This window comes from Puma concolor, chromosome E2 (assembly GCF_028749965.1).
Source record: "Puma concolor isolate L17-30 chromosome E2, mPumCon1.1.hap2, whole genome shotgun sequence".
NCBI lineage: Eukaryota > Metazoa > Chordata > Mammalia > Carnivora > Felidae > Puma > Puma concolor.
This window is the reverse complement of record NC_141681.1, coordinates 52,470,997-52,483,746: the sequence shown is the minus strand read 5'-3', so window position 1 is coordinate 52,483,746 and position 12,750 is coordinate 52,470,997. Positions and strand designations below refer to the sequence as shown.

The 12,750-nt window shown below is 48.8% G+C and overlaps 1 protein-coding gene across 2 annotated transcripts in view; it reads left to right on the top strand.

Moving 5' to 3' along the window:
* The window catches only part of PRKD2 (protein kinase D2), a 35,235-nt gene extending 22,827 nt beyond the window's left edge, over positions 1–12,408 (top strand). For both annotated transcript variants that reach the window (XM_086690186.1, XM_086690187.1), the window contains 4 exons: positions 4,012–4,110; positions 7,537–7,804; positions 11,534–11,619; positions 11,937–12,408. In XM_086690186.1, coding sequence (XP_086546312.1) covers positions 4,012–4,110; positions 7,537–7,804; positions 11,534–11,619; positions 11,937–12,149 — 666 coding nt within the window. In that variant the 3' untranslated portion in view covers positions 12,150–12,408. The remainder of the gene's footprint in view (positions 1–4,011; positions 4,111–7,536; positions 7,805–11,533; positions 11,620–11,936) is intronic.
* Positions 12,409–12,750: the final 342 nt, after the last annotated feature.

The following is a 12,750-nucleotide window of genomic DNA, read 5'->3' as shown; positions in this document are numbered from 1 at the left end:
ACCCGATCCGGGGCTCGAACTCCCGAACACTGAGATCATGACCTGAGCGGAGTCGGATGCTTAACCGACTGAGCCACCCAGGCGCCCCAGAATGATACTTTTAAAATAATAATAGAGTCATAATAGAACAGACTGTGGATTAATGAAAGAGGAATAACAATAGAAAGGTAAAAATAGGGGCGCCTGGGTGGCGCAGTCGGTTAAGCGTCCAGCTTCAGCCAGGTCACGATCTCGCGGTCCGTGAGTTCGAGCCCCGCGTCGGGCTCTGGGCTGATGGCTCAGAGCCTGGAGCCTGTTTCTGATTCTGTGTCTCCCTCTCTCTCTGCCCCTCCCCCGTTCATGCTCTGTCTCTCTCTGTCCCAAAAAAATAAATAAACGTTAAAAAAAAAATTAAAATAAATAAATAAATAAATAAATAATAGACTAGTGGTCATACTAGTTATTAGTGTAGACAAATAATAAATAATGTTTATATTTTGGATTACTTTATATAATGCGGCTCCCCAGGCCTGACAATATTCATGTAGACAAAGGGAACGGGAGAGAGTCCTTTCGGTGGGGAGCTCATTCATTCATTACATTGTTCAACAGACACTCCCTGGGCCTCAGCTCTGTTCCCGCCCCGTGGAGGGGACAGTGCTGGCCACACAGCTAGATCAAGATAGCCCAGCCCTGGACAGTGATCACCCAGAATGGGCAGGGCTGGGATGGGGGACGCTAATAACAGTGATAAACAATGCCGTCGCTAACCTTTATTGAGCACTTACTGTGTGCCAGGCAGTGTTTTTAACTCATTTCACCTCCATAGCGACCTTTGTGGCAACGGCTGTTGTCACGGCCGTTTTCCGGTTGAGAAACGTGAGGCACAGAGACTTGAAGTAACTTGCCCGGGGTCACACAGCTGGTGGGATTTGAACGTAGGGTCTATGCTTTTAACTAGTAATGTCCAACTAATTGGTGTTATCTGTGCCTCTCTGCCTGGTACTTTCTTCACTGTAATAGTACTTCTGGAAGGCTATTTTATTTCAGCACGTAATTACCGAACTGCCTGTTTTTTCTGAGCTGTATCCCGTGGCGGATATCGCCAAAATCCCTAATTGCTGAGCACTTAGGTTGTTTTCACTTTTCCACTATTACAAATAACCTCCTGTGACTATTTGTCTACAAACGTTGCTGGGCTCTGGTGGGAGAATTTCCATAGAATGCGTTTCAGGTAATGGACTCCTGAGTCCAGGGGAATGTGCTTTAGAATTTTTTTTTTAACATGCTGCCCAGTTACTCTCTAAACTCCCTTTCAGTCTTTGCTCTCAACAACAATTTGAGGGTGTCTACTTTGTCCTTGCCAGCTCTGGATAAAATAATCACCACTCTCATAGGTGGAAAAACACTTCATGTAGCTTCATTTGGCAGTTTAAAAATTATGGGTCAGGTGGAGCATACTTTCCTATGTTTATTGGCCTGTGTTTTATATACCCTTTGCCCATTTTTCAGTTGGATTGATCTTATTGAATTGTAAGAGCTCTTTGCATATGGCGGACACTGGATCTTTGTCACTTGTGTTGTTCAATTTTTTTTTTTTTAATCCCAGTATTTGTTTTCCTTTCCCTTTCATTCATGGCTTTTATTTGCCATTAAGAGTTTAACTTTTGCAATGTTAAATGTTGCCTTTCAAGGTTTCTGGGTTTTACAGCCTTCCTAGAAAGGCCTGCTCACGGGCTGGTCCCTCACCTGATTCTAGGGCTTCTTCTCTTGGTTGCAAAATCCCCTGTGCTGTGCTTCCTTTATACAGACCCAGCACCCTCGCTCTCCCCAGCACTGTGTCTTTGTTAGGGTGGCTTGTGGGGTGTGGACAGAAGCCTACTGGGGCGGGCTTATCCAGACTCCATGTGGAGAGAGGGAACTGCCTGCCCTCAGCAACTGGTTGCTTTCTCTTTCTGGTCTCCCATCTTTTCTTCTCTTTGTCTGTGCTTCTCTCTCTGTCTCTCTCTCTCTCTCTGCAGATGTCTGCCTTCCGCCTCTTGTCTGCTCTACCCCAAGTCCTGTGCTAAGCCCTTTACTCACGGGCTTGCTTAGGCTTCACAACTGCCTTCCAAGGTAGGTATTACTCTAATCCCCATCTTACAGATGAGGAAACTGAGGTGGAGAGAGGGCCCATGTCCTGCCTGTAACAACAGCAATAGCCAACATAGTGCTTGCTCTGTGCCAGATACTGCCCTAGGGACTTTTTATTTTATTTTTTAAAGATTTTACTTTTATGTAATCTCCACAACCAGCGTGAGGCTCGAACTCACAACCCTGAGATCAAGAGTCACTCACTCCAGGGGTGCCTGGGTGGCTCAGTCGGTTAAGCTTCCAACTTCGGCTCAGGTCATGATCTCACGGTCCGTGAGTTCGAGCCCTGCGTCGGGCTCTCTGCTGACAGCTTGGGGCCTGGAGCCTGCTTCGGATTCTGTGTCTCCCTCTCTCTCTGCCCCTCCCCTGTTCATGCTCTGTGTGTGTCTCTCTCTCAAAAATAAACAAACATTAAAAAAAAAAAGTTGCCCTCCACTAACTGAGCCAGCCAGGCACCCCTGTCCTAAGCACCTTTTATGCGTCAACCCATTTAAACTTCAACAGCAACCCCTGAGGATGGGTACTTTTGTTACCCCCATTTTACAGATGAGAAAACTGAGACCCGGAGAGTTAAAGTGGCTTGCCCAAGGCCACAAGCTAGTAAGTGTAGAGCCAGATTTTCCACCTAGGTAGGCTGGCTCTAGCATTTGATATAAAATGTAGATCATATTGGTATTTGTATTGTTTCATTATATATTATATATATATTTAATATTTGTTTATTTTTGAGAGACAGAGTGCGAGTTGGGGTGGGGTGGGGGACAGAGATGGGGGATATAAAATCTGAAGCAGGCTCTAGGCTCTGAGCTGTCAGCACAGAGCCTGATGCGGGGCTTGAACTCACAACCCATGAGATCATGACCTGAGCCGAAGTCAGAGGCTCCACCAACAGAGCCACCCAGGCACCCCAATATTATGTGTATATATATATATAATATATATAATATACTATATATAGTATATACATATATACACTATGTATATACTATATATATACACTATATATAGTATATATATACTATATATATACTATATATGTATAATATAGTATATATACTATATATATATAGTATATGTATAATATAGTATATATACTATATATATATAGTATATGTATAATATAGTATATATACTATATATATATACTATATATAGTATATATACTATACTATATATATACACTATATATATATACTATACATATATGTATATATAATATATATACTATACTATATATATATACTACATATACTTTATATATATTATATATAATATATGTATATTATATATACTATATATAGTATATTATATATTATATAGTATATATAGTATATATTATATATACTATATAGTGTATATAATATATTATATATAATATATAGTATATATAATATATTATATATAATATATAGTGGATGAAAAATACTTTTTAAAAAATGGGGTCACATAATAGTACTTCCTTCAAGGCTGCTACTTTATTAATAGCATCCCCCCCACACACACCTTTTATAAGTAAACTCCAGGCCCAAAGGAAGGCCTGAGCTCATGACCTCAGAGATCGCAAGTCATGTGCTCTACTGGCTGAGCCAGCCAGGAGCCTCATTAATAGTTCTTTTTTGTCAGGAGCTTATCACATGCCAGAGGATCTCAGGATGTTCCTGAACCCACTGCTCCGGCTGAGCCTTTCTAGAATTATCCAACTCCTAGCTCGGATGTAATGGTTTTGGGATTCTGAGATTCTCATTTGGAGCTCCAATGCCCCCTGCCCCCCGTCCTGGGGAGACATCTTCAGGGGTGCAGAGAGAGGCATGGATGGGGTTTGGAGGGCTGGCCGCTGAAGTCAGAATCTGAGGCAGGGACCTTTCTATGTTCCTTACGGGCCCCATCTCCTCCCCTCAGATCCTGGTGGCCTTGAGACACCTTCACTTCAAGAACATCGTCCACTGTGATTTGAAACCAGAAAACGTGTTGCTGGCATCCGCTGACCCATTTCCTCAGGTCAGTTACGTCCCAGCTTGATTTGGGGAAGTCCAGCGAACACTGGAGGCTGGTGGGGGTTGTATGAGTAGGCCAACTGGACACAGAGACTCAAGATAACAGTGGCTGAAATAAAATAGAGGATGTTTCTCACTCATGTGGCGTCCAGCATAAGCATTTTGAGGCTGAAACAGCAGCTTCTTAGTGTCAGGTATTCGGCTCCGGCTGTCTTGTTCTGGCCTCTCTGTGATGTTGTTAGTCTTCAAGGGTCATGATGGTCCCTATCATGTGAAAAGGTAATAGGGAGAAGGAGGAAAGAAACAGGGTGGAGGAAATGGGCACACCCCCTTCCTTTTGGAGCCTTCTAGCATCCCATTGGCCAGGTCTTGATCATGTGGTCTTGGCTGGCTGCAAGGGAGGCTGGGAAATGTAGTCTTTATTCTGCATGGCTCTGTGGGCAATTACTTTCAAGATTTTTATTTTATTTTTATGTTTTACTTTATATTTGAGAGAGAGAGAGAGAAAGAGAGAGAGTTTGAGCAGGGGAGGGGCAGAGAGACAGACAGAATCCAAAGCAGGCTCCGAGCTGTCAGCACAGAGCCCGAGGTGAGGCTCAAACTCAGGACCCACGAGATCATGATCTGAGCCGAAGTCGGGCACTTAACCGACTGAGCCACCCAGGCACTGGTGACATTAACTTTAAAGATTTTATTTACTTACTTACTTACTTACTTACTTATAGAGTGTGCAAGCAGGAGGTGGGGGACAGAGAGAGAGGGAGAGAGAGAACCCCAAGCAGGCTATCCACTGCCAGTGCAGAGCCCAACAAGAGCCTTGAACTCACGACCCGTGAGATCGTGACCTGCGCTGAGATCAAGAGTCGGATGCTCACCCAACTGAGCTACCCAGGTGCCCCAAGTTATCTCTACTCCCAAAGTGGGGCTCGAACCCACAACCCTGAGATCAAGAGTCACATGCTCCACTGACTGAGCCAGCCAGGCGCCCCTGGTGATCTTGACTTTAATAATACACTTTATCCCAGTATATTCAAATATTATCATTTCAATGTGTAATCAACATAAAAATTATTAATGAAATATGCTTTCTTTCCATACCAAGTTTCAAGATCTGGTGTGTGTTTAACACCTAGAGCACATCTCAATTCAGATATGAAATTTTTATCAGAAATATTTGATTTGGGAAAAAAATAAATATTTGATTTTGCGCTTAGATTTCATAAAATTAGGGGTTGGAAAAGTAGATTGACCTACCCAAGTGGTTCCAAGCATATTTAAAAGCTGTCCAATAACTAAGTCTAGAATCTTTTTTTCTAATAGTAAAAGAGGATATTATTCTCATTAACATTTATTTTGGAAGGGTAAAAGATTTTGACTCCCAGTGGAAACAACTTATGTCAACCCCATAGTTTCCTTCTGCTTCCAGAAGTTCAGTGTTAGTGGCAGCCTGGGATGTAACACAGGATCAGTTTTTGCACGTAAAACTGTAGGAAATTTAATGAAAATTAAATAAAAACTAGTTTGTCAATTGCACTTGCCATATCCAAGGGCTCAGTAGCCACAAGTAGCCAGTGGCCACCGTATGGGTCAGTGCAAGTCACAGAGAGAAGAACAAATGTTGATCATATTGTCACGATAATGTCATATCTGTAATGCGTTCTCTGACATGGTTCTGTGAGCTCACATAACTATGTAGCCCACTGGAGGGTCAGAGAAAAACTCTCTGAAGATAGAGTAAGAGTCTATTTTTTTTTGGATGGACAAGCATTCTAGGCAGGGGGAACAATCTGTGCAAAGGCCCTGTAGCGAGTTTTTTTTTTTTTTTTTTAAACAGCTTTATCAAGATACAATTTACACATGATACAATTCACTGATTCAGATATACAGTTTGGGGGTGGCTGGGTGGCTCAGTTGGTTAAGTGTCTGACTCTTGATTTCAGCTCAGGTCACGATCTCATGGTTCGTGAGTTTGAGCCCCACATCAGGCTCTGTGCTGATGGTGTGGAGCCTGCTTGAGATTCTCTCTCTCTCTCTGTCTCTCTCTCTCTCTCTCTCTCTCCCCCCTCCCTCTTCTCTCTGCCCCTCCCTCCTTCTCTCTCGCTCTCTTAAATAAATAAATAAACTTAAAAAAAAAAACCCAAAGTATACATTTCCTCCACAATTCAGTGGGTTTTAGTGTATTCACAGAGTTGTGCAGCCCATTTTAGAACATTTCATCACCCCCAAAACAGACCCCGTACCCCTTAGCCATCATCCCCCAATCCCACCACTCTTCATCCCAACCATGAATTTACTTTCTGTAGATTTGTCTATTCTGGGCGTTTTGCATAAACAGAATATCCAACGCTAGATAGGCCCTTTGTGTCTGGCTTCTCTCACTTAGATGTTTTCAGAGCTCGTTTATGTCACAGCATGGCTCGCTACTCCCAAGTAATATTCCATTGTAACATCTGCAGAAAAGAGTGGATCTTTGAAAAGGAAAAGGATCTCAGGACAGGGTGGCCTGGCTGTCACATCGAGTCAGTGGTTGGGCTGTGGCTGATTCCGAGGGCAGGCAACAGAGGCTTGGGGCTCCAAGGGTCTCGGACTCTGGAGAGCCACAGTGAGCCATAGAAAAGATTTTGAGCAGGGGAGGAACAATACATGAACAGAGATGGCAGCATAGAAAGGGTGCTGCCTATGAACTGATGGGAAGGAGGGCAGGACCTTGAACCCAGGTGTGGCTGGCTCCACAGCCTGTCCGTGACCCTAGACTGCCTCCACCATCAAGGGGAAGTTGGGTGAACACCTGTTGCTGTCTGCTGGCTTTGACGGTCAGCAGTTCACGTGCGGGTGTCCCATTGAATCCCCAGGGAAGCTGGAGAGGAAGCTGCTGTTAACATCCTCGATACACATGACCTCGCTGGGGCTGGGACGAGTTGGGTCCTGCCCCTGAGATCTTGAAACTCACATTGAGCTAGACGCTGCTCCCAGCACTTTGCATGTATTTATTCTTTCAAGCCATACAACCACCCTTTAAGGTGGGGATTTTTAGGATCCCCGTTGTGCAAAAAAGAAAACAGAGGCACGAGGTAGTTAAGAGACCTGCTCAGTGTGGCGGAAGCCTAGGAGCAGGTGGCATTTATTAGGCGCTCACGGCATACGGGGCATTTATTACCCTATGCGCCTTAGATGGATACACTCACGTAATCCTCATGGCGGCCCTTTGAGGTCGGCGGGTTTGATCCCCCTCCTCCTACAGATGAGGAAACCGAAGCACAGAGAGAGGAAGTCACTTGCCCAAGGTCACTTGACTAGTGGGAGGAGAGGCTTGGATCTGAACCAGCATTCAGTTTTGTCTGGAATGCCACGGAGGGGCGTGGTGGTGGGGACCCTGGGTGGGGTGCAGCCTTAACACTCCTTCAGACCCTCCACCCCACGCCCTCTGCAGGTGAAGCTGTGCGACTTCGGCTTCGCGCGCATCATCGGCGAGAAGTCGTTCCGGCGCTCGGTGGTGGGCACGCCTGCCTACCTGGCGCCCGAGGTGCTGCTCAACCAGGGCTACAACCGCTCCCTGGACATGTGGTCGGTGGGCGTGATCATGTACGTCAGCCTCAGTGGCACGTTCCCCTTCAACGAGGATGAGGACATCAAAGACCAGATCCAGAACGCCGCCTTCATGTACCCAGCCTGCCCCTGGAGCTGCATCTCCTCCGGAGGTGGGCGGAGGCGAGGGGCGGAGGGCGCGGAGGGGGCGGGGCCGGAGGGGCGGGGCCGCAGAAGAGGTGGAGCCCTGAAACAACTATGGGGGTGGAGCCTAGCGACGGGTGGGGCCACGGGGAGGGCGGTCCTTTAAAAGGTGAGGTGCCCTGGACCTGGAGCCTTGGGGCGGGGACTCAGGGGTTTGTGTGGAACCAGTCAGGCCTGGTTCCTAGTTCACAGGAAACGAAGTGTTCCAGAAGCAGGGGACAGACGGCGCCTTGGGGCCTGAGCGAGGTTTGGCTGGTCTAGGGCAGGACCAGGAGAGGGACCGCTGGACCTGAGGAAACCAAACAGCTGGGGTGGCCAGAAGAGGCAGATCCTTCCTCCCATGACATTGGCTGGGGCCTGGAGGCTTTGGGGTTATGACCCCGGAAGGGTTAGCCTTGCAAAAGCAGTGGCTCCGGAGGGCAGCTCATTTGCTGGGTGCCGGGCTGACTTGGGCCTGGGGCCAAGGGGGCAGGTCCAGCGATGGAGGGGATTGGTTTAGGGGCGTGGCGAGAGGAGGGGCAGGGCCATGGAGGGTTTCTGAATCTGTCCAGAAGGACCTGTCCTGGGACCAAAGTCACCTGAACCTAGAAGCGGGTGGGAATGGGGGGCGCATAGTGAGGGGAGCCAGGCCTGAGACGGACAGTGGGATTCGGGGGCTTCAGCGTTGTGGCCGGGTAGTGACACTTGGTCTTGTGACTTGGGCCCCAGGAGGCTTGTAACTTTGGGGCCCCAGCCAGGTGTGGGGACGCGCCTACGGCGGGGCTAAGATACTGGGGCACGTGAGGGGGTTGTAAGAACAAGGGGGCAGGTCCCAGAGCCGGGGAGCTCAGGAAGACAGAGTATGCGAGGGGGGCTAAGAAGACAATCACTATTCAGAACAGTTTATGCAACAACTACCTGCTGAGTGCCTACTATGTGCCCAGCACTGACTGTCCTAGGTTCTGGGAATACTGGGATGAATAGGAGAGAAGGGATCACGTGAGGAGAAGGTTGCGAAGAGAAGGTTGTGGAGGAAGGAAGGGCCCTAGAGGGATGTGGCCTCATGGAGCAGGCAGGGCGGGGGCCGGGGAGGAGTGCCGTGGGGGTTAGTGCAGAAAAAGGTGGCAGTGGTGGGCCTGAGACAGGTAAGCACGGAGTGATAAGAATGTGCATTCTCGAGCGCTAGAGTAATACTGGGGGGTCCTCAGCGTGGTCTTTTGGGACCCACTCAGAAGTCTCAGTAAGAGTGAATCTGGTGTGGATGGCCATGTGTGAGGGAGGCCGTGTGGGTAAGGCCTGTACTCAGAGGGGTTCACACAGTGAGGCCTTGTTCTTCAAGGCTTCTGATCAAGGAGACAGCCTTGGACGAGTGATGGCTTGTCTTGAGTGCCTGACACTCGCCAATTCTCCTTTTCCTAAAAGACAGGCCGGTCTCTGGGCCTTCTGCAGGAAACCGCTGGCTGACTACCGTCGAATAAGTTTGTTTTATTTTCATTTTATTTTTGTGCGCCTGGCAAGTGATCTTTGGATTTTCATTGACCAGGGTGATGTAATATTTTCATTTTCACCTTGAAAAATGAATTTTTAAAAAGTGAAGTGATGTGAAACCGAATGCTGTCGATTTTTGTTTAAATACTCCCATGGCTCAAATTTTTAAGTATACAGAATGGGAGGGGGGCGCCTGGGTGGCTCAGCCGGTTGAGCCTCCGACTTTGGCTCAGGTCATGATCTCGCGGTTAGTGAGTTCGAACCCCGAGGTCGGGCTCTGTGCTGACAGCTCAGAGCCTGGAGCCTGCTTCGGATTCTGTGTCTTTCTCTCTCTCTGCTCCTCCCCCCTCTCAAAAATAAATATTAAATATACAGAAGGATCTATAGTGAAAATTCTCAGTCCTTTGTTATTCTTCCCAAAGACCATGGCTATTACAAGTCTTTTTACAAGTCTGGGTGGCTCAGTCAGTTAAGTGTCGACTCTTGATTTGGGCTCAGGTCATGATCTCCTGGTTCGTGGGATCGAGCCCCTCGTTGGGCTCTGTGCTGACAGCGTGGAGGCTGCTTGGGATTCTCTCTCTTCATCTCTCTGCCCCTCCCCTGCTCACACTCTCTTTCCCCCTCTCAAAATAAATACACAAACATTTTTTAAAAAGTTATAGGGGCACCTGGGTGGCGCAGTTGGTTAAGTGTCCAACTCTTGATTTTGGCTCAAGTCAGGATCTCACGGTTCGTGAGTTTGAGCCCTGAGTCAGGCCCCATGCTGAGAGTGCAGAGCCTGCTTGGGATCCTCTCTCTCTCCCTCTCTTACCTTGCCTCTCTCTCAAAATAGATAAATCCAAACTTTTATTTTAAAAAAAGTTATAAAAATAGTGCAAGAAAATATGTGGATCTATATTCTTTTATTTCCCCCTTTTACGCAGATGGCAGCTTACTGGTTTTCAATTTGCATTGTCCACTTCACGGTATATCTTGGACAAATGGTTTGGCTTAAACAAAAATATATATATATATTTTTTTTTAATTTTTTTTTCAACGTTTTTTTATTTATTTTTGGGACAGAGAGAGACAGAGCATGAACGGGGGAGGGGCAGAGAGAGAGGGAGACACAGAATCGGAAACAGGCTCCAGGCTCTGAGCCATCAGCCCAGAGCCCGACGCGGGGCTCAAACCCACAGACCGCGAGATCATGACCTGGCTGAAGTCGGACGCCTAACCGACTGCGCCACCCAGGCGCCCCAAAAATATATATTTTTAAAAATTTTGTTTCAATCCAAGTTAGTTAACATATAGTATAATAATGGTCTCAGGAGTAAAATTTAGTGATTCATCACTTACATAGAACACCCAGGGCTCATCCCAACAAGCGTCCACCTTAATGCCCATCGCCCATTTAGCCCACTGCCCCACCCTCTCCCCTCCAGCAACCCTCAGTTTGTTCTCTGTATTTAGGAGTCTCTCATAATTTGCCTCCCTCTCTCTCTCTCTCTCTCTCTCTCTCTCTTTTTAATGTTTTATTTGAGAAAGAGAGACAGAGTGCAAGTGGGGGAAGGGCAGAGAGAGGGAGACACAGAATCGGAAGCAGGCTTCAGGCTCTGAGCCATCAGCCCAGAGCCCGACGCGGGGCTCGAACTCACAAGCCGGGAGATACGACCTGAGCCAAAGCCGGATGCTTAACCGACGGAGCCATCCAGGCGCCCCCCTCCCTCTGTGTTTTTATCTTGTTTTTCCTTCCCTTCCCCTATGTTCATCTGTTTTGCTTCTTAAATTCCACATGTGAGTGAAATCATATGATATTTATCTTTCTCCGACTTATTTCACTTAGCGTAATACACTCTTCCACCCAGTTGTTGCAAATGGCCAGATTTCATGCCACTGTATATGCTTAAAGAAAAATATTAAGCGAGGAGTAAGTAGTACAGGTGTTCCTGTATGCACCTCTGTATGACAAAGCTTATGAAGGTGACCTAGAAATGGGGAAACTGAGGGAGAGTCTTGGTGAAGAGATGTAGGAGCTAGTGTGTGTGCAACGTCGGAGGAGGAGGGGGGGCAAAATGGTAACTTAATGAGGAAACGGGTGGGTGAGCGAGTGGTGCAGGTGAGGCTTCAAAGCCACCGGGGCCACGCAGAGGGAAGGCCCCGGATGGTAGGCACGCAGGCTGGAGTGGCCTGTTGGAGGGGAGGGGCGGCCCCTCAGCGCGCAGGACTTGAACTGTCTCCTTCCCGTGCAGCCATTGACCTCATCAACAACCTGCTGCAGGTGAAGATGCGCAAGCGCTACAGCGTGGACAAATCTCTCAGTCACCCCTGGTTACAGGTGATGCAGGGGGCGGGGCTGAGAGCGAAGGGGGAGGGAGGTCCTATTGGCTGGGTTGGGGTAAGGGGAGGAACCAGATGGCTTATTGGCTGTGCGGGTGGTGAAGGATGCAGGTACATTTTCCGTGGCTCGCGAACGTGGCTGAGGTTCCCATTGGCTGGGCTGTAGAAGGAGGTGGAGCTGAATTCCTATTGGCTGGGCGGGTTGTGAAGGGCGTGGCTTCACCTTCCCTGGTACCCGGCCCGTCCCCCGCGGGGTGGATAAGGTGCGGGCGCTGTGTGCTCTGTGCCTGCTAACCTTTGGTCTCCGGGGCCCAGGAGTACCAGACGTGGCTGGACCTCCGAGAGCTGGAGGGGAAGATGGGCGAGCGGTACATCACGCACGAGAGTGACGACGCGCGCTGGGAGCAGTTCGTGGCCGAGCACCCGCTGCCCGGGCCCGGCCTGCCCGCCGATGGGGACTTCGGTGGGGCCCACCCGCCGCAGGACCACGAGATGCAGGGGCTGGCCGAGCGCATCAGCGTCCTCTGAGGCCCCGTGCCCCCCGCCCTGGCTGCCCCCTGATGCTGTCCTCCCGTCCCCGGAGAGCTGCCCTCCCGCACCATCTCATGGAACTGTTCCATCTAAGGAGAAGCGGCTTCCTGCCCAAACCGGATGGCGCACGCCCCGCCCCGGGGGAGGAGCACGGCGGGTGTCCGTGGAGGGGTGTAGTTATCTGCAACGTGAACTCCCCAGCAATTAAAACGAACTCATCTCCGGCCCCATGGCCTGAGTCTCTGGCCACACCGCACTCTCGTATCATGAGTCTGTTGTTCACGGAGCTGGAGTTCACCCGGAAAGAGGATATTTCCTAAAAGCGGGTGGGGTGGGGGAGGGATGGGAGAGGTGGCGGCGAGGGGGCTGGAAGCTGGAGGACTTTGGGAAGAAGGAGCAACAGGGGTGGGAAACCTGGAGGGAGGACTGCCAGGAGGGAAGTCTGGAAGGGGGAAGAAGGTACGGAGGGGAGCAGAAGGAGGATGGGGAAGCGAAAAGCAGGAAGAGTTCGAAAAGGAAGGAGTAAGCCGGGAGGGGAGGATGGATGCAGGAGCCCGACTGGAGGCTCGGAGGGTCTGGAGCAAAGTAACCCCATGGC